The sequence below is a fragment of the Macaca thibetana genome, chromosome 5 (genome assembly GCF_024542745.1).
Source record: "Macaca thibetana thibetana isolate TM-01 chromosome 5, ASM2454274v1, whole genome shotgun sequence".
Taxonomy (NCBI): Eukaryota; Metazoa; Chordata; class Mammalia; order Primates; family Cercopithecidae; genus Macaca; species Macaca thibetana.
The window spans coordinates 30,537,353-30,564,207 of NC_065582.1; the positions used below are offsets into that span (position 1 = coordinate 30,537,353).

The 26,855-nt window shown below is 36.6% G+C and overlaps 1 protein-coding gene across 13 annotated transcripts in view; it reads right to left on the reverse strand.

Moving 5' to 3' along the window:
* The window catches only part of RAPGEF2 (Rap guanine nucleotide exchange factor 2), a 487,682-nt gene that overhangs the window by 58,053 nt on the left and 402,774 nt on the right, over positions 1–26,855 (reverse strand). Inside the window, exon 1 of one of the 13 annotated variants that reach the window (XM_050790933.1) lies at positions 18,883–25,053. The exons of the other annotated variants lie outside the window; for them this stretch is intronic. Within the exon in view, the coding sequence (XP_050646890.1) occupies positions 18,883–18,885 (3 nt within the window). The 5' untranslated portion in view covers positions 18,886–25,053. Of the gene's footprint in view, positions 1–18,882; positions 25,054–26,855 lie in introns of those variants that run through there. 13 annotated transcript variants of the gene reach the window in all.

Below are 26,855 nucleotides of genomic sequence, written 5' to 3' on the forward strand. Positions count from 1 at the left end.
AATACTATTATTAATTTTTTTTTTTTTTTTGGAGACAGAATCTTGCTCTGTTGCCCAGGGTGAGGTGTGGTGGCACAATCTCAGCTCACTGCAACTTCCACCTCCTGGATTTAAGCGATTTTCCTTCCTCAGCCTCCCAAAGAGCTGGGATTACAGGTGCCCACCACCCCGGCTATTTATTTATTTATTTATTTATTTTATTTGTTTAAGCAGAGACAGGCTTTCACCATGTTGGCCAAGCTGGTCTCAAACTGCTGGCCTCAAGTGATCCACCTGTGCAACCTCCTAAAGTGCTGGGATTACAGGCATGAGTCACCACATCTGGCATTATTATTAAATTTTATTGACAATACACATCAGTCAAGTTATGGAATGGGAGATGTTACAAAAGGTGTTCCCATAAGAAAAGAAACTGAAATGCACTGATTTGGCTCTGCCATGACACTCTAATGGAATAGAGGCCTGAGCCCATGCCTAGGAAAAATGGAGTTTCTAGGAGGCAAATAAACCATGTAGGGGTTAAGAGTCAGGAGGCAGACACAGGGGCAGATGCCCATATTTAAACCCAAGGGCATCAGGGCAACAGAGATCTGAGGAATATATACAAGAAAGGCACAACATGACAGCAAGCATCCCTGACTCTAAACTTTTTCTAAGCTTGACCCAGTGCCAATTTAAATTACTATGTATCAGTATGCTATTTAATTAAATTACAGATTAAATTGAAGTTGTGAATTATCTTGCAACTGCAGCCACCATTTATAACAAATTCTGTTCAAAAAAAAAATTTATAAAGCTAGAAATATACAGTAATTACCTGAATAAAATCAATAATTAAGTTAATTAAATGAGAAAGTAACACATTTTATGTAATTTTAATACCTATGTATTTTCCAACAATTAAGAACACAATTCCAAGGAATCTTTTCACCTATATTTTTCATTTTTATCACTTAAATATTTATTTTAATATTTGATTATATAAATATATTACTGCTTAATTTTTTTTGTTCCTGGAACAAGCAACCTATAGTCCTAAAAAACACCACCTGTGAATCACAATTTTAATAAACTACTCTTAGGCAAATGGTTGAATCACAGTTTAACTACAAACACTGCTAAATACATAAGAAACAAGGGTAATATTTAAATCAGGTTCTTAAATCAGACTTAGATTATATTAATTATATATTATATTTAAATCAGATAATATTAATTTTAGGTTTATGCATATATGAAGTAATACTTATAAAGTATTTATATTAGTATTAAAGTATATAAAGTAATACTTTATATAATACTTTATATAAGTATTATAATAAAGGATACTATATTTTCATTCAGCATTCATCCATCATTTATTGAAAGCCTGTGTTGTGAGGACTGAATAAATAAATGGGTGTGAAGGACTTAGAGAAGTGCCCGGCACACAGGAAGTAATACTTTATATAAGCATAAATCTAAAATTAATCACAGTTTCATAAAACCTTGGTATCATTTGTTTAATAATTTTTTGTTGTTTTATTATGTAGGACAAACAGATGCTACCATAATTAGCTTTGAAAAAGTAAATTCTACACATTATTTAAGTCTCTATAATATATAAATAGGAATTTGATAATCACTGATTAATCTAATGGTTGGCATTTATAAAATCACTAGCTAATAAATGAATTCTACCTTGAACATAAAGACAATGAGTATGGATGCCTTGAAGTCTCTGATACCAATAAGTAAATACTCATAAGTAAATAAGTAATAACAAGTAAAAAAAAAAAAAAAAAAAGTTAAATTGGTAAAATACCTAAAGTTGGTGACAGTGCAGTACAAACAAGGGTGGCTGCCCTTCTTCTTCCTTTCCATCCTGAATTAATTACTGATATAGCCCAGCATCTGTGGTACTAGATCCCCAAGTTTTGGGGATGAATTTTGTGGAATTTTATTATCAACAGAGGCTTATTCTCCTTTTTTTTTTTTATATGTAAAAGAGAGTTTCATGCTCCAAGATACCTATCATCATCATCTTAGGACTGCTGAGAAATCCAACAGTTAAAAACAAAAAAATACTGTCTATTGACTGAAATGTATTTAACTGATAATTTTCCAAACTAATCTTGGAACCACTTTAAGTAACAGTTACAACAGAATGCACAACGTTTGGGGTGATGACCACTGGAATCTAGTCAATCTTCCTGGGCATCTTACCTTGAATAAAACTACTTAAATTAAATATCACACTTAGTGACTAAAAGTAACTTTATATTAAGATGCATCACTCAGAATTTACCCAAATGAACACTGCTCTCCCCATATCACTGTTAGAGTTTTGAGTCTTTATGTTCATGCTTTTAATCTCTACAAGGTGGAGTCAGTATATTCCTAGACATATTTTCTATTTTTCTCTGAGGTATTTGTAAAAAATAAAGCATACTATATTTTCATTCAGCATTCATCCATCATTTATTGAAAGCCTGTGTTGTGAGGACTGAATAAATAAATGGGTGTGAAGGACTTAGAGAAGTGCCTGGCACACAGAAATGACTAAACAAGTGTTAAGTATAGATCGTCACGGACCAGATTCTGCAAGGCGCAGGTCCTTTCCAAATTCACGATTCCTGTAGCTGGAATCTAAGCCTAGATGCCAATGGATTATTGAGCTATTCCCAGAAAGGGCTTTCGTGGCCAAAGTCACCCAGCTATAGACACTATCTTTCACTCCCTCTGGAGCTCAAGTTGTTTTAAAAGCCATTCATATTGTTTCTCTTTCTCTAGGCAGGCACACACATACACACCCACATTGTCTTCTTTTTTTTTTTTCCCTTTCTGCTACTATCTTTTCAGGTACTACTAGTTCTGACACTCTTTGACTTGTTTCTACATGCAGCTTGATGAGGCAGGAAATTTTTTAGTAGCTCATTTTAAAGACCAGTTTATAATCTGATCAACTTTTATTTCTTTAAATCCTATCTCTTTAAGAACACCAGAAAAAGTAAACATTTGGACTTTTAAATATTATTTACCACAGTAATTTTGACTCCTCTCATAATCCCTTTATATACACCCTAGATACAACACCCATCCTTGAAGGCTTCATCTATCAGTATTCCACAAAGCAAAGAGAAAGATTTTTGTAAAATATACAATTTATTTTGCTAATAAATGTATATAATGTCAGGAAACAAAAGTTTTCTAAATCTGTCATGAGTTAATAACTTAATAAACTGATAAGGCCTAATGTTTTTCTGATTAAACTATAGGTAGAGTTTTTAAGGTGTTGATATAACTATGCTTTATAAGAATAGTTCTGCAAAAATGTATTTGCTTTTATCTACTGGAGAAAACTGCCAAAATTAACAATTTGTAAGAACTTAACATTCTTCCAGCTTCCTACCAGGCTCAGAAGATAGAAGCCTCATGTTAGCCATATATGGATTTATCTTCTGTTCAACTACCTCCTAAGTCAAGCAAACCTGGGCAAGTCAGTTAACTTCTGTGTACCTCAGTTTCTTCTATGAAATGACTGTAACATAAGAGAGTGATCAAATGAAATAATCACTGTCATCCAAATAATCTACCTTACATACGCCTCTCTGTTCCTTCTCATTTCTTCTGTCATTTTTCCATTCAACATCCTTCAACACGTTAGGCCAGATATTTTTCAAATTCCGTGGAAACAAAGAAGCCAACCAAATGACTTGTTTTGACAGGGTCATACCTAAAACTACCATTACGGTAGTTCACTTACTATGTATTTCCCCAAAAGTCTACGTATTACCTTTTAAATAAATCATGTATTTATATGGAGAGGAACTCACTGCTTGGAATACCATAATAAATTTTGCAAACTAAATAACCTCATTGTCATGATATGCTTATAGCTCAATTACTCTCTTTTATAAATATTCAAGTTTCTGTAGTTTAGAATTCTCTCAAAGTGATAACAACTTGGGTAGTTTTGTGCTTTTATGTGTATTGCCTTATTATATTTGACTGCAAAAGCCTCGAAAATAGTACGTATTTGGCACAGACATATGCTACAAACTAAGTATGGTAAAACCATAAAACTTTGCTCCTGCCATACGGAGCACACCGCCTCTCAGAGGACAGTCTGAACAGAAACACCACTGTGTTGTGTGTTTTTTTGGGGGTGGGGGAGGGGATGTATTTCAAATGTTCCTTGCTACTTTCCTATATTATGATAATGTTTTAGAGAGAGTTGTAACAGAGAAGGCTTGATAAGATGTGGCTTATACAATGAATATTTCACATGGCTTGCTGTCCAAATATATATCTTTATGTGGTGGAATCAGCTACTGAAATATGGTACTCTAGCCTTCTCCCAAGGCAGAAAGGAATTAATTCTTACATGTATGAAATGGGGACACTTTAAACACACTTGGGACCCTGATGGGGAAAATAAATAATCAGAATTAGTGAACTGGTTGAAAAGAGACTGTCTGTCACAAGGTGACTAATGTTTCAAAGCAAATACTTTTAGAAGGGTTTTTCCATTGAATGTTGAAAGAAAGCACTGAGTAGAAAGGAAACCTGTATGAACTTCACTTCAAAATGGGAGAGAGGAATACTTCCGGGTGATGAGAAACTGCATGATCTAAGTATCATGTATTTCAAAATGTGAAGCTTTGCCCCATTTTTCCAAAGATAACAAAATTAGATTACCTGTACACCAGTTACTATGTGCCAGGCCCTACTCTAAGTACTTGCATATATTAGCTCACTTAATTTTTAACAACACTCTTACAAAGTAGGTATTAGTAGGACTATTTTATGTAGGAGGAAACCTCAGATGCAGAAAAGTGACTTGCATCAAGATCACACAGCAAAAAGGTGATGGAAACAGATGGCAGCCCCAGACAAATGGCTAGGGAGCACACACTTAAGCATTAAACTTAAATATATTTATTAATTTAATAACTGACCTGAAAATTCTCATGGATATCAATGAAACAATCAAATGGCTATTTATGTCAACTTACTAGTGTAATACAAATTTCAAAATCACATGGAAAATAAAATATTAATTGTAAATAATTTCTCGCTCTCACGAAACTTTACATCTGCATCTCTAACATCAATGACTTTGACATTTGCAAAGCTGACTCACTTTTTGAGTCATCCAATTGAGTTTACATTCCTTCTAATTTGTTTAAGGTAGTGATGTGTCTATACATGACATAGTGCTGTACAACATTCGTGAAGCTGATTTTTCATTTTTCTTGCAAGTTCTTTACAACGACAATCATTTACTTTTTGCTTTATAAATTGATCTTTACAATGTTTATGGTAATATCCAGCAATTGCAATTTTGAGATCATATTTTCAGGACTCATTATTAAATCTACGTAAAACTTCTTTAACTCCCTTATACCAATGCCATCATGTGACTCTTACAAACATTCCAAGCTAAGATCGCTTGAGGTCATTTCTGATTTATTTTCCTTATGGAAAAAATACATTCTTGTTTAAAAACAATAAATTGAGAGAGAACTTCATTATATAGAAGATTAAGGTGACTTATTTTCTGATAGTTGATTTTGATGGAAACAAAACCTTGTCTTATATATAATTTCCCCAACATTTGAAGGTCAGAAAAAGTACTATGTGTGTGCACACGCTCTCTTGCGCGTGCTCTCTCTCTCTCACTTATGCTAGCTAGTCAATGAATTCTATCACTTTAAGAAAGATATCTGAGATATATGGCATCAAGAATAATAGCAGAATTATTATTAGAACCATTGAAAGTGTCATTGAAAAGATAACTGTCTTTTTTTCAAAATGGAAATGTTTATTTGAGACCTCAAACAGTACAATCCAACTGTTTATACAAGTTTCCATAGAAACACGAAGGTAGTTGATTAATGTATATATGGCCAAATGAAATGTCCTGTTGCCTGTTAATAAACAGTTTTATGATGGATTTCAAGTGACAGCCACACTATTCTCACTTCAAATACACATACGTACACACACACGCACACAAATGCACGTACACAGGCATGCACTCTGCATATAATTCCTTTTCCTTTTCAATTCATTTTCAACCATCAACAACGACTCATTTGAAAAGCACGAATCCCTCTGGGAGATTCCAAAAAATTCTCTAGATTACCAGTCCAAGAACTTTCAATGAAAAACACAGCAACTGTTGGCACTGAGTTGGGTGATTTAAAAGTCATGTTCTGGGTAGTATTTCATCTGTTTTAAATTCCAAAGTCCTCTGTATATTTTCTCTTAATGTTAATAATAATTACTGTGATTGCTTTGGGGCGAGGGGGCATGTATTGTGTAACAGGCAATGCAATGAATGTTTCATACATTGTCTCTTTGTTCTAATACCTATGAAGAACCCAGATGTTGCACTTCATTGCCGAAGAAATGAAAGCTCAGGCCGGGTGCGATGGCTCACGCCTGTAATCCCAGCACTTTGGGACGGCGAGGCAGCTGGATCACCTGAGGTCAGGTGTTTCAGACCAGTCTGACGAACATGGTGAAACCCCGCCTCTACTAAAAATACAAAAATTAGCCGGGCATGGTGGCATGCACCTCCCAGCTACTTGGGAGGCTGAGGCATGAGAATAGCTTGACCCCGGGAGGCAGAGTTTGTAGTGGGCCAAGACCATGCCAATGCACTCCAGCCTGGGTGACAGAGTGAGACGAAAGGATGGAAGGACGGACGGAAGGAAGGAAGGAAGGAGATAAGAAACGGAAGTTCACAGAGCTTAAGTGGCTCGTCCAAAACCCTCAGTAACAGGCTCCAAAATCTACGTTTATCAACTATAAGCAAATCATGCAATCATACCATCTAGACTGTAACACTAATTAATATAGAAATACTGGTAATATTCTACAATTACTAAAACTTGAGTTCTCGGTCTCTTGTTTTCCAGAACCTAGTGGGACTGGTGCTATGGAAGCAGCAATCCCTGGAGAGGGAGGTAGCTACTGGTACTATCAGAAGATGGTTTCTACAACCAATTAGACAACAACTTTGATGAGCTCCAAAGAGACTGCACTTAGTTATCCCAGCTGAAGAAATGCTCAATGGGGTATGGAGTTTGGGAAATGAGTGTTTAAAATCAAAGAAAAAAGATTCCTATGGGATCCATGGAGGATTCTAAGCTGCCTTATTTGTGAAAAAAAAGGTTGGGTTTGGGAAGGAGGCCTTACACAGAATTAAAAACATTAATCCATAATTAATTTTTAACTCTTCAAAACTTATAAAGCTATCTTACACCTAAATGCAAATGAACTTAGATCTACATACAGTAGCATGGCTGAGACTGGCTAGCTATTCACCAGTGACCTCTTGCTGAGTACTTTGCTAGATTACATTTCCCAACCTCCCTTCCAGTTACGTAAGTGCCAATATAAATGAGTTCAAACCACTAGAGTACAAACAATTACAAGTGATTATGCCACTTCTATATCTTACTCATAACAACCTTCCACATGAGACTCTCCATGATCTTACCCTTCCCATTAAAGAGAGTCTCCACTGGAAGAAAACGCAAGCTTTGCATTGAAGGTTAAAGACAACTGAGCCAAAAAATGGAGAGGGCCTGCAACCCTGAACTACTATCTAGAAGGAATTTGTCCATTGATCAAGAACAACATCAGATTTATGAAAAAGAGACTTTAAAACAAATCTATTGTGTTTGAACCATTATATTTTGTTTTGTTTGGTACAATAGCTATCATCACCCTAAACAAATACTAGGATCATTTTTGCGACCTATGACTGAAAAATCTTCCACAGTGAAAGTCTAAATGCCTTATGAAGAAGTAGGCAGGACTCTGATAACATGTGACTTATTTCACGGGATTGTGTGCAGTTTGGATAAAATAAACACGACAGTTCATTTACTTTTCAATTAACTAGTCAAACAACATTTATTGAAAACCAGTAGGCCAGACACTATTCCGAGTTTGCTAAATATAGCAACGAGTAAAATAAAGCCCATGCTGTCATGCATCTTACAACTAGTGGGTGGGGACAAATAATTAAATAACAAACAAGAAACTGTCAAGTTGTGATAAGTACTGCATCCAGCAAAGACGAAAAGAAACCGATGTGATAAACGGTGACTAGATAGCAAGGGATGACCTAAGATGTTATATTAAGACGAGAAAATTGTTTTCTCTTTTTTAATGCTCTCACTTATTTCCCAAAGGAATAATTTTAATTATATCATCTTCATGAAATATACAGACATGCATACAAAGTATATAAGCACACAAACTTTGTATATAACATTTTCATATATTAATATATAATACATTGCTAAGTATACTTCATATTTGTCTTTGTGTAAAGTTGAGATAAATCTAGCATATCACTAAGTCAAAGGAATATAATCATTAAATATATTATGAAAAATTCTTGTGCTGTTTATGTAACTTAAGAACAAAATCAACAAAGTATTAGATTATCTTATGAACCAAAGACAGTATGAAATATATGGAGTTGTTCAGTGCCCTCTAATTTGGAGAGCACTAATATCTACCCAAATTTCAATACACAAATATTCTATGATGAAACTATAAGGCTTCCGAAAAACTACTTGTTTTTAAAAGTGCTGCTTCATAGGTTATGTGAAAAATTAGGTCTAGAAGCCACCTACTTGACTGTTTGATTTTGATGACTCATAAAATTTACTGAATAGGCTGACCACTTGAGAATAAATACTTCTTTTGAAATTTATGCTGTAGTCTTTCAAAAAAATGGAAGTAAACTTGATTTCATTAGGAATAAGAGTGGATGTACTCAAAACTCTGATTCCATAGACTTTATATCCTAGCATTTCTGTGTCTGTGTTGGGGAGTGAGTAGGAAGTTGGGGGAAGGCCATCAAAAAAATAAGAACATCACATAGTAGTGATTAGAGAATTAATTAAGTAGGATCCAGGATATAGGGGGTGAAAGGTCTCCCTGCTCAGGTAACATCTGAGTACAAGATATGAATGGAATGAAGGCCTGACCCCTGCAGAAGCACATGTGAGTAGCAGGCATTTCAGGAACAAGGACACTAAGATCAAAAGCCCAAGCTGGGGGTGGCGTTAGCATGTTTTAGGAATAGCGAGGTCAGCACAAGCTCTGACAAGGAGAGGGACTGGGGCAGAGAGATATTCAAGAGTGAAATTATGTGGGGAGCTATGGTAAAGAGTTTGGATTTTACCCTGAATGAGGTGGGAAGCCACTGAAGGGTTTTGGGAGCTCACAATGTACGAGTCAATAATTCAACACATTTTAAATATCAGCAACGGTGGTAATGTTACACAAAAGATTTTCCTCATTTTAACATGAACCAATTCTGCACACATACACAAAATAAAGACTATGGAAGGGCATAAAGAAAATGTTAACAATAGCTATAATTGCATAGTAGGATTATAGACAATTAAAATTTGTTTCTGCTTATCTACATTTTCTAAAGTTTTAAATATAAATATGAATTACTTTTGAGATAAGAAAAAGAAAACATTGGCCGGGCGCGGTGGCTCAAGCCTGTAATCCCAGCACTTTGGGAGGCCGAGACGGGCGGATCATGAAGTCAGGAGATCGAGACCACCCTGGTTAACACGGTGAAACCCTGTCTCTACTAAAAAATACAAAAAACTAGCCAGGTGAGGTGGCGGGCGCCTGTAGTCCCAGCTACTCGGGAGGCTGAGGCAGGAGAATGGCGTAAACCCAGGAGGCGGAGCTTGCAGTGAGCCGAGATCCGGCCACTGCACTCCAGCCTGGGCAACAGAGCGAGACACCGTCTCAAAAAAAATAAAGAAAAAGAAAAAGAAAACATTTACAGTAATTCCACATAACTTTAACATAAAAAGATATTCATTACAACTTATATCAAGAGGACATCAAAAAACAGCACTAAAGCTTGTCTTGATATGTAAACAATGGATAGTGACTCAAAACTGTGAAGTTCCATCTATTCTAAGTTATCATTTATGGATACACTGGTTATATAACTTTGTCAACTGAAAAACTTTATATACTGTGTGGCTTCTCAAATAGTGCCTAAAGTATAGTAAGTAAATGTAATAAGCAAATCAGGCATGGTGGCTCATGCCTGTAATCCCAGCACTTTGGGAGGTTTAGGCGGGAGGACAGCTTGAGTCCAGGGGTTTCAGACCAGCCTGGGCAACATGGCAAAACCCTGTCTCTACAAGAAATACAAAAATTAGCCGGGTGTAATGACACACGTCTGCAGTCCCAGCTACTAAGGAGGCTGAGGTGGGAGGATCGCTCGAGCCTAGGAAGTTGAGTGAACTGTGACTGCACCACAGCACTCAAGCCCTGGGTGGCAGAGTGAGACCTTGTCTCGAAAAATAATAAAAATAATTAATAATCTCCACCCATTCCTCATACACAAAGATGTATATATTCACACACACACAGAAAACTACCTTGATTTTAGATGACAATTCAGATCCTACCTCTAAAAATTCGCTTCTAGATTTCATGCAACCACCACAACAGGTGCTAACAAACACACTAGGTATTCACGTTATGTGCCTACTGTATCAATTTTTCCTTTTTAAAGATAACCACGTTAGGATTTATTTCCAAGGACTTCAATGATAAGACATTTAATTTCACATTATTTTCAAAGGCTTGATGTGTCAACCCTGGCATGCCAGGTAATCTCACTGCTTTGGCTGTCGGGAGGGCACTATGCAAGAACTGACTGAACATTAGTGGTGTATTACTCACTGCCTAGGGCCAGTAGGAATATATACTCATAAACTGCAAGAAGTCTAACAGATTTTTCTCTTTTCCTTCATCTTTCCTTTTTTTGTAAACCTTAGACACATGCCATTAAATGAATAGTCTGAATGACTATGACATCATCAAGCACACATTACCTCATAAAGAGATCCCCTCACTTCTGCCAATGCTCCAGCATTTTTATGACTTTCTCAGTCACCTGCCATGACTGATTTACATCACCAATTGAGTAACTCTCTTAGAAAGTACATTCTTCCCAAATTAATACAAACTTTTAATATTCTATTGCTGTATTAAGTTTTGTTTACTTTCCTCAACTTCAACTACTTTCTCTAAATTTTTCTGTTAAGTGTGTATGCGTATGCATATTGATGTATCATCCTAGGTTGAAATCAGGGAAACAGAGTAGCATTCATTAAAATCCACTTAGAGAAGCTGATGACTGGTTAAATATAATCTATGGTGTCAGTGCACATGCATGCACATACACAAAAGCATGAATACTCTGAAAATGTCGATGCAAACAGTATAACTTCCATAACCTTGAAGTTACATAGCCTCAATTCACCTTAGGAAAACTCAGAACTTATAAAATTAACCAAGCTCCCACTATGTGTGACAGCACTCTGAGAGGGGATTTACAAATATGAACCCACTTCACTGTGGTGCTACTGTACTACCACTGTCCCATCTTGCTTCTTGTAACCCTCTTCTTCATGTTGCAGCCAGAGGTAAACTTTTAAAACACGATAGGAAAATACACACCTGATCCTGTCACTCTCCTGCCTAAAATGTTTTAGTGGCTTCTCTTTCCCTTTGGAAAAAGTTATATTCCTAACCACTGCACCCTACTGTCTTCTCCTTTTGATCTTCTCACACTTACTTCTCTTCCCCTCAGTCTCTGTACTAAATATATAAATCTATTTCTGGTTACTTTAAATACAGAGAGATACTCTGTATCTCCTCCTGGGTCTTCACTGTTCCCTCTTCCGGGAAGAATACTCTCACCCCTGGCCTGGCTAATTCTCTGAACCCTCCTCCTGAAGTTAGAAATTCTTGTGAGATGTTCCTGTAATACCCAGAATGCTGCCTGTCACAGAACTTAAATCCCTTTACAGTAGCTGCTGATTTAATAATTCAATGCCCTTTCTAGGTGTATCTGTCTTTTTCATCACGCTTTCCTAGCTTCTCACATAGTGCCTAAGGTATAGTAAGTATTAAACAAGCAAATCATTGAATTGTTAACTCCAGTTTAAAGTAGAAGATATTGAGGCTGAGAGAAATTGAACATGGATGGTCTGATCCCAATGTTCTTTTCCTTACCAGCTCTATAGTCAACCCCTTCCATCAGCAATTATAGGCAAGATCACCAGAATAAAACTAAAACACAATGACCAGCAACTGTAGTTATGCAATAAATTTAGTTTAGCTTTCCTGGAAGCCAGCACCAAAAAAATTAAGGACAAAACTTCTGAACTCAACAAATTTTTAACTTCCTATCATAGATCTCAACAAGAAGCCTGCCAGATGGAGAGTATATAAACTTACTCAGAACAATAAGATTCATTCATCTACTTAATTATCCAACAAGTATTTACTGACATCCTGTAACAAGCCAGTCACTGTTACAGGAACTAGTGATTTGGCAATGACTAGGATTAGCAAAATCCCTGCTCCCTGGAATTTACACTCTTAAATCAGAGAGGAAGGGTTTGAGGGGGGGAAGGGGAAAGGAGGAATATGTAACAATAAAAAAATTTTAAAACGATTTCAGCTATCAGTAAGTACTGTACAGACAATACGAAAAGAAGAGCGTGTAATAGATGGTGATGGTTGGGAATGGAGACTCTGCTATTTAAGACTGGGTGATCTGAGAAGGCCACTCTGAGAAAATAACATCTGAAATGAGAGGTGAATAAATACAAAGGATCCAGCCAAAGATGTGGAAGGAAAGCTTTACAGATGGCAGGAGTATCCAGGGTAAAGACTTTAGGTGGGATAAACCTAGGAACGGTCGAGAACCAATTTCAAGGTGACTGGAGTAAAGAGTGAGAATGTTGAGGGAGAAAACATGCACTCAGAATCTGACGGTTCTGAGAAGAGTTCATGCACTGGAAGGTAAGGAGTGAGAAAGGCTGAGTGGTACAAATAGGGTCAGGGCAGTAGGGACTAAGCCTACCAAAAAGTAGGCTCTCTAAGTGCAATGAGAAGTCACTGGGTTTTTTTAAACAGGAAGTTAACAAGACCCAGTTATGTTTTATAAGATAATTCTGGCACGGGGTAGGGAAAGTGGCTTGTAAGGGATTAGAATGGAAGTAGGAAGTCAAGTTAGAATGGAGTGAGGTATACCATCTGGACAACAAACTTAAAAATGGCCTTTCAAAACCTAACCTGGAGGTACTTTAGAGGAGCCTCTATATTCAGCTATTCAACTTTTTAAAAAAGTAAAAATTTGATAGGCTTGAAGCACCATAAAAGTGATTAGGTATATCTCACAAATCGCTACAATACTTTAGTACTGGCTTCCTACAAATTATGTGGGTGGATAACCAAATTTCCAAGGTCAGATTTTGAAAATTCTCAAGTTACTGCAGTGGTAATTTATGAAATATGGATACTTACTTTGACTAAGTACTTAACATCACCAGGAATTAGCATCAGGAGGTCAAAGATTATGACATGAAATTATACAGCAAATACATGGCTAGTTCCAAGATGACTGTGTAACTCAAGAAAATAATTTTAATTCTTAGTTCAGTTTACTCACAAGTGTGGAACAGACATAACAAGGTCTGTACTGCCTACCTAACAAGATAGTTGTGAGAACAAATGGAAAACAGATGTGAAAGAATTCTGGTAATATAAAGCATTATGCAAATACAAGTTTTTGTATAAAGCACAATGATAGACCTGGAAGAGCCTGAGGATTCATTTAGTATAATCTTCTCATTTCACAGCTGTAGGAACTGATATCAAGAGAGGTGAATTAGCTACGTCACTGCTAAAAGCAGAATTTAGATTTTGCTTTTATATCATAGAAAAATATTAATTTAAATAGTTTCCAAATTTTCTACAATGTAAACTGTATCATTAATTTTAAAGACAAGTATTCCACAAACCCCCATAAATCCTAAGAGGGAAAAGTAACTTGGAATTCTTTATTAACAATTTATTATGCATGTAAACAAAAATTTACATATTTTTACTTCAATTCCATGATATACATACATTAAATATGATTGTTCTTAGAGAACCATGTAACTTTCATAATGCTTTATAGTCAAGTCCTATCACTTAAGGAAACATCCAAGTAGCTTTACTTGGTTTTTGGCACTGAATTATACCGAAGGCCTTCAAAGTTTGATCTTCAAAATAATCCATATTAATATTCTTCCTAAATAGAATGTCAGTATTTCTAAAATTCGGTATCACCTAAATTCCTAAGAAGCTTTTATCAAAATTTTTTTGCTGCTTAAACAATATTTATTTCCATATTTTATTAAAATGTTCAATATTAAAGAATCACATGACATAACAATAGTGATAGTTAACAGTGTTAATCCTAACTTATCATTAAGATTGCTAATGTGGATATTCAGTGATTGATGTTTACTAGCTACTTATTGCCTCCAGTCTTTTTACCCAAATTCAATTTTATCTAAGTTTAATCTACTCACAAGAGAAAAAAAATCCTCCCAAGATGAAACAATTATCTACTAATTCTAAGCTTACTAACATGTTGCCTATACCTACGTTTTTGTACTTATTAATTTTTCTCTTACACATTCCATAATTATTTATCAAATGGTTTTTTTATGTTAAACACATCCCAGACATTACAGACAGTGATGAACTGAACAGATGAGGTACATACTTTCATGAAGCTTGCATTCCAGTGGGGAAAGACATAATAATCAAGCAGTAATAACATGAACAACAACAACAAACAAAAACCAAAAATACAATAATCAATGCTTGGCAGAGAATTAGAATAATATGGTGTAACAGAAATGCCCGAGGGGCTACTTTGAACTGGCCTGCCAGGAAAACCTCCTATAGCTGACATCTGAGAGTCATGGATCCAGCCAGGTAAGCATCACAGGTAAAATTCTGGGCAAAATAAAACATGGAGCCTCAAAAGGCTCCATGGCTTGGTCTGTTAAATGTACAAAGGGAGGATCAAGGCAACGGAAGCAAGAGTGGGTAAGATGGAGAAAAGTCCAATGACAGGAAAGAAGAACAAGTAGGGCTAGTTCATGCATTGTTCTCCAGGGAGCGCAGATTCTACTCCAAGTGCAATAGAAAGCTACTGAGGAGTTTTAAAAGCACAGAAATGACATTGTTTGATTTATATTTTATAAATGTGAAGAATAGCATGCAGAAGAAGGGCAGATGAGAAATAAGGGAAACACTAGGAATAGTACAAGTACTATTAGGTATTTGGAACAGTACAACACCAGGAACCGTGTAAGTGAGACGATGGTAGCTTGGACCAGGGTGGTAATAATGGAGATGGAGGGAAGAACGTCAATTCATGGTGAGGCAGGTAGAAGAAATAAGACTTGCTGAAGGATACAGAGGTTTGAGCAACCTGAGGAACCAAAGATAGGTTTGGGGTTTCAATACGTGCATAGATGGCAGCCTCAATGATTTGAGATGAGGAAAACTAGGGACCCTAATAGTTTGTTGACTGCATGGCTGGTTGGTTGGTTGGTTTGGGTTAATATTTGGTGGTGGTGGTGGTGGCTGGGGGGAACAGTTAAGAGTTGTATTTTAGCTATGTCAAATCTGTGACAACATCCACACTAAAATATCCAGTGGGCAAATAAATAGACTCTTAATTTTTAAAATTATAATCAACCAACTGATGTTTCGTTTTGGGGGCAAAACTTTGTAAAACTTCACCTGCTTATTGAGTGCTTACTAGTTAACGCATACAAGTACAATGATGATCAAGATGACAATGATAATGAGGGAGGGAATACTTTGATCCATACTGTGGTGAGACAGTGATTCTTGAAATCCATAAACAGATGGGGTAACTAGATAACAGGCCTCAAGGTTTCTCTTCCTTTTGAGGTAAGCCCTACTTAAAGTAGTTCATACATGAAGCCCACCACAGGAAAGTAAAATAGGAATTCATTTATATTTTAAAGTTTGCTTAAACGTCTACACTTTTGCTTGTAAATATCTTAAGGAACTTGAGAAACACCTAGTGTTTCCTCCAAACACAGAAACCTAATAAAAGTTCAAGTGAAATATGAACTTGGCTAGATACTTGCCATTTGAATTAATGTAGCTTTGTAAATAAATTCTGCTCTTTAATGATTTCAATTTTATCAACAGGATTAGCAAACCTCCTGAGATAGAATCCTTCCTTTAGACTGTAATTCACAGAACTCAGATTAAAATCAATAAAAAAAATAGTAACCAAGACATCAATAACAAAACACACCAAATAAATCAGATATAAACTTTGGTATTTTTAATGTGTCCTCTTCACTTGAAGGCCAGCATCTGAAATCTGTGATTCTCTGGTGCTTATAAACTAGATAGCTTTGTGTAAACTAGATATATACATACCTTCATATATGACTAAATAGGGCTTATTCAAATGTATTCTACCAACTATGGAAAACTGGAACATAAAAAAAGAAAAGCAATAGAGGTAGAAAAAAATCTCCTGTCAACACAAGAAGAGTGTGTTTCTTTTCTTTTCTTTTTTTGAGACAGGGTCTCCTTCTGTCACCCAGAATGGAATGCAGTGGTATGAACATGGCTTACTGCAGTCTCAACCTCCTGGGCTCAAGTGATCCTCCTACTTCAGTTTCTCAAGTAGCTGGAACCACAGGCATGGTCCACCACCCCCGGTTAATTTTTCAATTTTTTTTTTTTGTAGAGACAAAGTCTCCCTATGTTGCTCAGGCTGGTCTCCAACTCTTGGGCTCAAGTCATCCTCCCACCGTGGTCTCCCAAAGTGTTGGGATTACAGGCGTGAGCCACTGCACCCAGCCAGAAGAGTAAGTTAAGGAAAGACATCTTTAAACAATTTTCAAGAATTTTATATATTTCATATATTCCAGTTAATGATGGTTCAAATCTATGAGATATTTTAAAGTGAACTGAACCAAAAACGAAGATTTATCACCTTAATTCAGGAAAAAAGGGATAAAGTGTCTATTGGAATGAAATCCAAAGGAGTCAGGCACTGCATATCCCCCACCAGGGCACTATTTTGTTTACAATTCGTGTGTGTGTGTGTGTGTGTGTGTGTGTGTCTCCATGGGGGTGGGAGGTAGGCATTAACTACATTCTTAATATTTCCAACCTGACTTCTCCATGACCCCTTAGGAAAAATTCGTAAGGTGCTCAATTTCACAATTCCTGAAGGACTGCTTGGAGTTATGTGTACAAGAAAAGGCTTATATAATCTTCTCCCTCCAAATCAATGCTGAGGCAAGAAAATACTTGGCTTACACGAGAGTAGGGCTGACAGAGTTAGTACATTACTGTGTTACTACGTTAGGCAAAGGTAGGTGCTTTTCTTCGTTGATTTGGGGAAAACTCTAAAAAAACAACTGTTATTCTGGTGGGATGTGATGGGAAGTTAAGAGGAGCCAATGACGGCAGATTTCAGAGCTTGTATGTTACTTTTCAATAAAGAAACTTCAGCCTGACATTGGTCATTTTTCTTAAATTAAAATACAATTTCACTGTGAAACAGCCTAAAATCAAAAGTTACATTTAGCATATAAGAATTTCAGTGCTAACACCTCTTTTGGCACAGATTCTCAGTTTCTACTGCATGCAAATTTGGGGAGGGGGGTGGAGAATGAACTCATGGCTTAAGAATCTGGCAACTGCTTGAATTTCACTGTAAAGACGCATCATTAAGAAGCTAGGAATCTGACTCACTTAATATCAGGCTTCAGCTAAATACTTAAATGGTTACATAACGCCACTAATTTTTAAGAACAAGAAAGGATTAAAAAAAAAAAGTCATGGCTTTAGGATTTCCTCTGTTTTTCATACTATAAAAAATGTCTTGTTTGATCCTTCGATATATAAAAAAACTTATTTGCTTTCTTCTTGAAGAATAAAAGATCTCCACACCTTCATACAGATGCCCATTATTAACCTGACACTCTAAGATGTGTCTTTCTTTGGCATTAGATAATTCATTTCTCTCTGACAATGATTCATGTTTACAATATAAGATAAAATATGAGAAATTCCATTGTAATAATTAAAATATCTCTAAAATTCCAGTGAATTCACACATTATCAAATAACTAAACTGAAAACCAAAAACCATGCTTTAAACCCTGGATGCTTCACACCATGCAGATGACACATCGGAACCAATAACAAAAGTTTTCACTCAAGCTTTGACATTTCGACATGTAGTAGATATAACTTAAAAATTTTGGAAAAGAAATAAAGAACATACTGGAAAATTATTTTTAAAAAATCTTTTAAACTTCTCTATGAATAGTTTCTCAACTTAGCTGTAGTAAAAAAATTTACTATGTTTAGAAAAAAAATTTCTATGTTTATCATTAATCAAAGGTACTAAGTATATCATTTACCAAAGGTATTATCTCTTTTGAGATAAGTGTCACAAACAACTAACATGAATTTGCTTAAGCCTTAAGAGTTTCTTTTCCCAGTATTTCGAAAGGGGTAAGGAGAATCAGATAAAAGAAGATATTATAACTTCCTATAAACACTGTATTTAGAGCAATAAGAAAGCAAATAACAACGTTCCTCTTACATACTCAGCATTAAATTATCTTTCACAAAGCAAAAGGCATTTTTTTTAAACCGATAAAGCAGTATGTGCAGTTATAAGAAGTATAGAACTCCCACATCTTGGCCTTTACATTCTTCTTCTTAAAAGAACGCAGCATTTATGAGCCCCATAATGACTATTTTAAATCCCTGAATCACATTGCAATAGAAAAACACTGTATAGCACAATGTATAATGGCATATTTAAATACAGCTCCAAATCCCATGCTTCTATAATCTATATTAAGTTGTGAGCAAATAAAGACATTTCTACCTTGATCATTTCTTAAGCAAAGGTTAACCAGAAAGGCAAGCCTTAGGAAGAAATAGAATACATACCATGATGTAGTCTCTTTCGTTAGAAAAGGCAAGAAAAACAGATTTAAATTAAGACTTGGTGTATAAAAGCCGAAAGCATAGAATTTGTATCCACATAATGAACTGATGTCTCCTCTAAAGACGTCAGATTGCTGTTCAGCTAAACTATCTAAAAATACCTCCTTGCAAACACACACACGAAATGACTACAAAGACAGGTCTTACTAAGCAGCTCGACTTGCACAAAATCACTTAATAAGTGGGAAAAAATTGAAGTACTTAGGGAAAAAATAATACAAATTTTTCATATCAATTATGGTCTTTTATGAGCTATTTTGCAAACCAGTACCAATGTGTAAAGAGTAGTTAATAAAGGATCTTAAAGCAAATCGTAATTAATCTAAGATGTCCAACAGAAAATCATGTTCTACGAAGTTAAAATCAAATAAATAAGTCTCTGAATCACCATCAACATTCTATTTAAAAATCAAGAAAAGGAAAACATCCTAGCTGAAAAAGCAGGAGTCGAATTCATGGATGCCACCGTGTGTCAGGCCATGTGCCAGATATGTAATTCCTGCAAAACCTATGAAGTATGCATCATTAACAGCACTTGACAGATCAGGAAAAATGGTTCTGAACATTGAAGCAATCTGCCTACTGTCACACAGATACAGAGAAGAGTTGGGTTCCAACCCACATAGGAATGACTCTAGAGCATTACAATCTAACAACAATAACTGGCATTCACATAAGCTTTACAGTGTGCAAAAAGATTCGGATGACATGAACTCTAGTTTTCTCATTTAAACCTCAAGTTTTCATCTAAAGAATGAGAAGCAGAATCCCATTTTGCTCCTAATATTGTTAGATGACTAAAGAAAATCACACACACACACACACACACAAACACACACACACACACACACACAGAGTACTTAGTAAAATAATTGTAATTATTACTGTAACTATTAATAATTCTTTTTTCTTTTTTTGAAACAAAGTTTCACTCTTGTTGCCCAGGCTAGAGTGCAATGGCCCAATCTCAGCTCATTGCAACCTCTACCTCCTGGGTGCAAGTGATTCTCCTGCCCCAGCCTCCCGAGTAGCAGGGGTTACAGGTGCACACCACCGTGCCCAGCTAATGTTTGATATTTTAAGTAGAGAAGGGGTTTCACCACGTTGGCCAGGGTGGCCTTGAACTCCTGAATCTTCAGGTGATCCACCCGCCTCAGCCTCCCAAAAGTGCTGGGATTACAAGCGTGAGCCACCATGCCCAGCCAATAATTTTCAAAATAATATTGTGAGGTAGACCAGTATGACAATCATGACCTCCATTTTGAAGGGAGAAATCAGTAACTTTAAGAAGTTAAATGACAGCCAGATGTGGTGGCTCACGCCTGTAATCCCAGCATTTTGGGAGGCCAAGGCGGGCGGATCATGAGGTCAAAAGATCGAGACCATCCTGGCCAACATGGTGAAACTCCGTCTCTACTAAAAATACAAAAATTAGCTGCGTGTGATGGTGCATGCCTGTAGGCCCAGCTACTCAGGAGGCTGAGGAAGGAGAATCGCTTGAACCCGGGAGGCAGAGGTAGAGGTTGCGGTGAGCCGAGATGGCGCCATTGCACTCTAGCCTGGAGACAGAGCGAGACTCCATGTCAAAAAAAAAAAAAGAAGAAGTAGTTAAATTACTTGTCTAAGCATTGTGCAGCTAGCTAACATCAGAACAAGAACTCAAATCAAGGTCTCTGGTAAATAAATTACTTTATTGTTTTACTACACAAAAAAACCTAGTTGGAATAGTTCCTTCCTATTGCTGTGTAGAGGTCCACAGTTGAAAAAATTAAGACTTTTGTTTTAAATATGCTTACTAAAATGCTTGAAGATAATATGCAATGAGTACCATTAATAAGTTTTGCTACACTATGTATGATGCTTCAATATAGATCCAGGCTCAGGGTTAACAATTCAAAGTCACTCATTAACTTTATTATAAACAAACTGACGACAATATCTTTTTCCACAGCAGCTCTGGATGACACTTTAAGGAGGGAACAATACAGAGAAAGGAGTAATATATATACACGTGGCTAATAAAGCCAGCACGTGACATGAACTCCTTCAAGGATGTGCTCTTGTCCTACCTAGTCTACCACCACAGCCATCATCATCAGACATACACTCTTTTCAGAGAGTAGGGACTGAATACAGTGCCATTAGCAGTGCCAAGGAAGAAGAATCCATAATCAGTGGATTTCAGGGCACTCTGTTGTGGCCAGGTGAAAATATATCCTAATACAGTTTTCTAAAAGGTCTAATTATATTTCACAGTCAAAACCGTAATAAAGATAAACCTAATTATTATTTATTTATATGTATTTTAAATGGCTAAGACTATGTTGCTGAGTCAGTCTGGCTGAGAAAACTCTTTCATCTGGCTATATACTAAAATTAGCTCCCTATAGATTACTTATCTAACTAGAAACAAATTAAGAGAGCAATTATATCACCCAAATAGTAAGTCAAAGCAGGATTATTTTCTAAATCCAAGTCTAAAAAAGGATAACATGAAAGACCTCTGGCAAACCATATGGATGGGAAATTTCAGATAAGCATGGTGACCTGCTCCTAAAAGGTTAAATTAACAAGAGAAAATGTGCATATAGGCCAGGTGCAGTGGCTCACACCTGTAATCCCAGCAGTTTGGGAGGCCAAGGCGGGCAGATCACTTGAGCTTAGGAGTTGAGAGAGCAGCCTGGCCAACATGATGAAACCCTGTCTCTACCAAAAATTCCACAAAAATTAGCTGGGTGTGGGTGTGGTGACACGCACCTGTAATCCCAGCTACTCGGGAGGCTGAGGTGGAAGAATCACAGGAACCCAGGAGGCGGAGGTTGCAGTGAGCTGAGATCACACCACTGCACTCCAGCCTGTCCAGCCTGGCTGACAGAGTAAGACCCTGTCTTTAAAAAAAAAAAAAAAAAAGAGTAGTTCTTCAAAACAAAATTGTATTCTTGCAATTCTGGCTAAGACTGAGGAACAATAAAATACTCTGGTTTTATTTCTATCAGGATCAAGGTAAAGTTACTCTACATTTTATGTCAGGGATGGTAGCAGTTATGACACGGCACTTATGAAATCCCTTTGAAATCTATTTGAAAGAAAATCACCTCTAAATGTTGAGGGAGGAATAAACTGTTCGTGGACTTTCTGATAAGAATTATAATCCACAGGACACACTGAAAACAAAAGGAACTGTCTATCCTTTAACCTATGTACAAAGGACAGGTATTTCACGTAGCTTCCCCAAATAGACCTGTGTGTGCACATGCATCTGCACATACAAGAAAATCCTGCCAATGGCTCCACCAGGCATTAGCCTGTGACTTCGAGAAAGTTACTTTATCTCTATGTCCCGATTTCTTTAGTATGTGGAGGCAGCACTCTCACATTATTGTGAGGATTCAATGAGATAATAAATGAAGAGTTTCAAACATTGCCTAGAACAAAGGGAGCCTTCCATTTTAACTAATGATATCATTACTGTTGCTTTTTCACTCTAATAACAAACTAGTAAAAAGAAGGTTGCTGCTGATATGGAACGGTAGGCGATGGAAAAGGCAAACCAACTTAAGGACAGTCACCTAAAGGAAAGGGAAACATCAAGTGTACTTGTAAAAGACAAGTGTACTGTCTCTGCCTCACGTGTGTAACAGGTTTAATTTTCCTTACCTCCTGGATAGTGTGGATAAAATCTTCCTACAAAAATATAAGACTTGTATTTATGGGTTGTGTATTATTCTAAGCACTTTATAGGTTTTACCTCATTTAATCTTCACACAACCATATTAACTCCATTTTACAAATGAAGATTCCATGTTAAAGGGCCATACAGCCAGGGTCATACAGCGAATGAGTGGGGAAGCCAGATTATATATCCAAGTTACTGATTCTAGAGTTTTCTGACCACAATGCTACAGCTCTTACTAATCCCTTCTCTTAACATAACTTTGTTCACAAAGGTCACAACTGGCCAGATTACTGTTTTCGTAATCACATGTGCAAACTATTTCCTAACGTGGGCTATTTTTATAGATGGGTTACTAGCAGCAGTTTCACTTCTAAGTCAGATTCCCCCCTTCCATCCACTGCTAAATTTCGAGAGCTCCTGTGGAACCCTGAGTAGTTATTTCAATATATTTAAGTACTCAGGTTCTTTAGGGGTAGGAATGATAACATTATATAAATTACAAGAGTAGAGTATTTAAACCAAAGTGGGAGCAGGTCATCTTCAATCCCACTCTATCCTGGATTTTTTCAAACCCTGTGTTCCAGGACTTCCAGATGACTCTGATGCACAGCTCAAATTTTCCAAAACTCCATCTGCCTGAAATGCCTTTATTCACCATGTTCATATGCATTCACCTGGTGGGCCCCAGCTACCCCCTGCACACTCCTCAGTCAGCCCCCATACATAACAGTGGGTACACACGTCAGCAGATCCCTCATCTCCTACTATCATTCTGTGAGCAACTCTAAGATAGGGGACGTCTTATTCACAATCAAATAACCAAGACAAGTGAATGGTGACACTGAATTTTCCTTAACAAGTGAATCTGCTGTAAGGAACCTGGGAAGGTTAACAGCATATCCAGTTGTACTATCTGCACATTACTATTAATGTAATACACAGATGTTATTATTGAATATATTAAACATAAACATTAAATATGTTAATGGCTAATACCACATTTCGTGGATTCTAAAAGTTTATTTCATTTCAACATCTTTGAAATTAAGATCCAATTAATAATCAATGAAAACAAAGTACTGGGTCATTTAAAGTAAGGTGAGTCAAGCAGTGACATTTTCATGGAAACACATAGACAGTCAAATTTTAAAGGAAAATAACATCAAGGAATTCTTGATCCTTTCATCTGCTGACATCATAAAGTTAGCAGTGAGCAGACTGTGCCCAGATCAACAGAGATAGCTTGATTCTACTAGTCACCCTAAAAGACCATACCCATGAACGTTAACACCACACTGGTACCCTGGCCACACCAAACAATTTCATTTCACTATATTCAATGGCTAATGGTTTTCTAATTATTATATGTATCCACAGATGAGACCAAAATTCCTTGAGTTGACATTCAACGGCTTCTGCAAACTGACCCCTCTCATCAACCCAGCTTTCCTCCAACTGCCCTAGCATCTCAGCCAAGTTGATCCACTCACTGCTCCTTGATGGCACATGAACCTTTCTGATTCAAGGTTTTAGCTTGTTCCTTCCGCTTTGCAAACGTTCTTCCCATTTCCTTTTTTCTTCCCATCTTGCTTATGTCCTACCCTTTACTGGTAAAATTTGAGTCTTATTTGCTTCTTTGGGGACAACTCAATTACGGGTGACAGTCTTGCCTGTGCATTCCTATATACTTTTTGTCCGTTCACCCAGTATTTAAATATATGTTACTCCAACTAGATGGAAAATTTTCAAACCACAGTTTCTAATCTTTTACAGAACTCTGAAGAAAACCCACAAGAAAACATTCAGAATGTTGTTTCCTTATTAATACTCTCTTCTTACAAAGCAAATAAGCATAACATACAATTTCAAACATAATGGAACTGCTCAGATGACAAAAGAACAACAGTAATGTAAATGTAAATGTTTTGTAATTTTTTTCTCTCCGTTCATTTTCTGCAGAGTGCTTCTGCACTAGTCAGTGGCTGTTCTTATATAAAAATGTACTTATTTTAACCTATATGTTTTTAATATCAATATAGATTTACTTCTTTTCTAATATCCAGCAAGTACTCGAAATGTTAATTTTTAACGTTTTATTTAGCTGACACTGAAGACACTTTCATTAAGAACTAAAATCTGTATTTTCCTCTTCTTTTGAAAGATAGTCCCTGACTAGTCTTGCTCTAAGAAACAGCTACGACATTTAAAGTTATCCCTATTTCTTTTTCTAGGAAAAAAAAAGAATTTCGTAATATCACTTCTAATGATCTTTTGTGAGGTTGTTCAACAGACATGCTTTAATTCTTATTTATATCAGGTTGTTAATTTTTTTCAGAGGGGAAATAGGGATAATGAAGGGTAAAGAAATCTGGGAATATGCCCAACTAAAATGAACACATTAAAAGATTTTAGTGGCCGGGCGCGGTGGCTCACGCCTGTAATCCCAGCACTTTGGGAGGCCGAGACGGGCGGATCACGAGGTCAGGAGATCGAGACCATCCTGGCTAACACGGTGAAACCCCGTCTCTACTAAAAAAAAAAAAATACAAAAAACTAGCCGGGCGAGGTGGCGGGCGCCTGTAGTCCCAGCTACTCGGGAGGCTGAGGCAGGAGAATGGCGTGAACCCGGGAGGCGGAGCTTGCAGTGAGCTGAGATCCGGCCACCGCACTCCAGCCTGGGTGACAGAGCGAGACTCCGTCTCAAAAAAAAAAAAAAAAGATTTTAGTGATAAAAGGCTCACTATATACAGTGCAAAGGGAGAAGAAATGTCACCTGTGTTTATACTTTCTTTAGCTGCTATTTCAAATTTTATTTGTTATAACAAGACACAGACCAAGCTGCTGCCTAAATAACTGTAACAAATAAAAACAATCTGTGAAAATTAGGTTAGCTATTCAAAGTATGCCTTCTTCTACATAAAATTGTTTTAAGTTATTTTTACATTTAGGTAAATGTTATCCCTAAAATACTATGATTTTGACATTTGACTATTTCAACAAATGATACTCATTTCAACAGGAAATAGTCCTATGCATCCATATCTTTAAGTTGCCATTTAAAATGAACAAAAGTATACCTTCAAGAAAACAAGTAAGTGTAAAATTTATTAGTCATAACGAAAAAGCTAATTTCATCCTTCACATTCTTAGTCACTGGAAACCTGGGGCATAAATTTACTCATCGCTCATTTTTGCTAAACTTTCCGCAACCCCCACCAACCCAGCCACTATAGGCCCAGTGACTAAAGAATCATTCTAAATCTTTACTGACAAGGAACTCAAGGCAATCTCCTTTTTTTTTTTTTTTTTTTTTTTTTGAGACGGAGTCTTGCTCTGTAGCCCAGGCTGGAGTGCAGTGGCCGGATCTCAGCTCACTGCAAGCTCCGCCTCCGGGGTTCACGCCATTCTCCTGCCTCAGCCTCCCGAGTAGCTGGGACTACGGGCGCCCGCCACCTCGCCCGGCTAGTTTTTTTTTTTTTTTTTGTATTTTTTTAGTAGAGACGGGGTTTCACCATGTTAGCCAGGATGGTCTCCATCTCCTGACCTTGTGATGCGCCCGTCTTGGCCTCCCAAAGTGCCGGGATTACAGGCTTGAGCCACCGCGCCCGGCCGGCAATCTCCTTTTCCACTACTATTAAAGATACTATAATATGAAGTACTTAAGGTTTAAGTATTAAAATTACTGTAGTACTTTTAGTAGTCCTTCTCAGTTCCATAGTACCCATAAAAATTATATGGCAGAATTCTCCCATTTAAGTCCAAATATTTCTTAATTACTGAGAAAAATAAACAAGAGTGCTCCCACTTAATAAAAATACTTCAGAATGCAAAAGTGGGTTACCCATTTTTTTCCCCTAAGAGAGGGAATGAAAAAATTACAACTCTTCACTTTTTCACATTTCATGTTTTATTGTCTTCATCATGAAAAGTGTGATGTTCTTTTTTGCCACTTTTATTAAATTTTTGCCCACTGAAAATACCCTATAATAAGATGACTCCATTGTAATCTGTATTTTCAACTCTATTAGAGAAGAGTAAGAAAATAAAACATCTATGACAAGAGATAGAACATATATTCTCAAAATTCAATTTTTACTAATAAAGTAAGCAAATCTTAATTCTAGTTTTTTTCTACACACCAAAATTAAAAATGAGAGTATGGATTAATTATATTTACACATACACATACTTACATATGAAATAAGTACACGTATATAGATATATCAATAAAGGGGAAAGG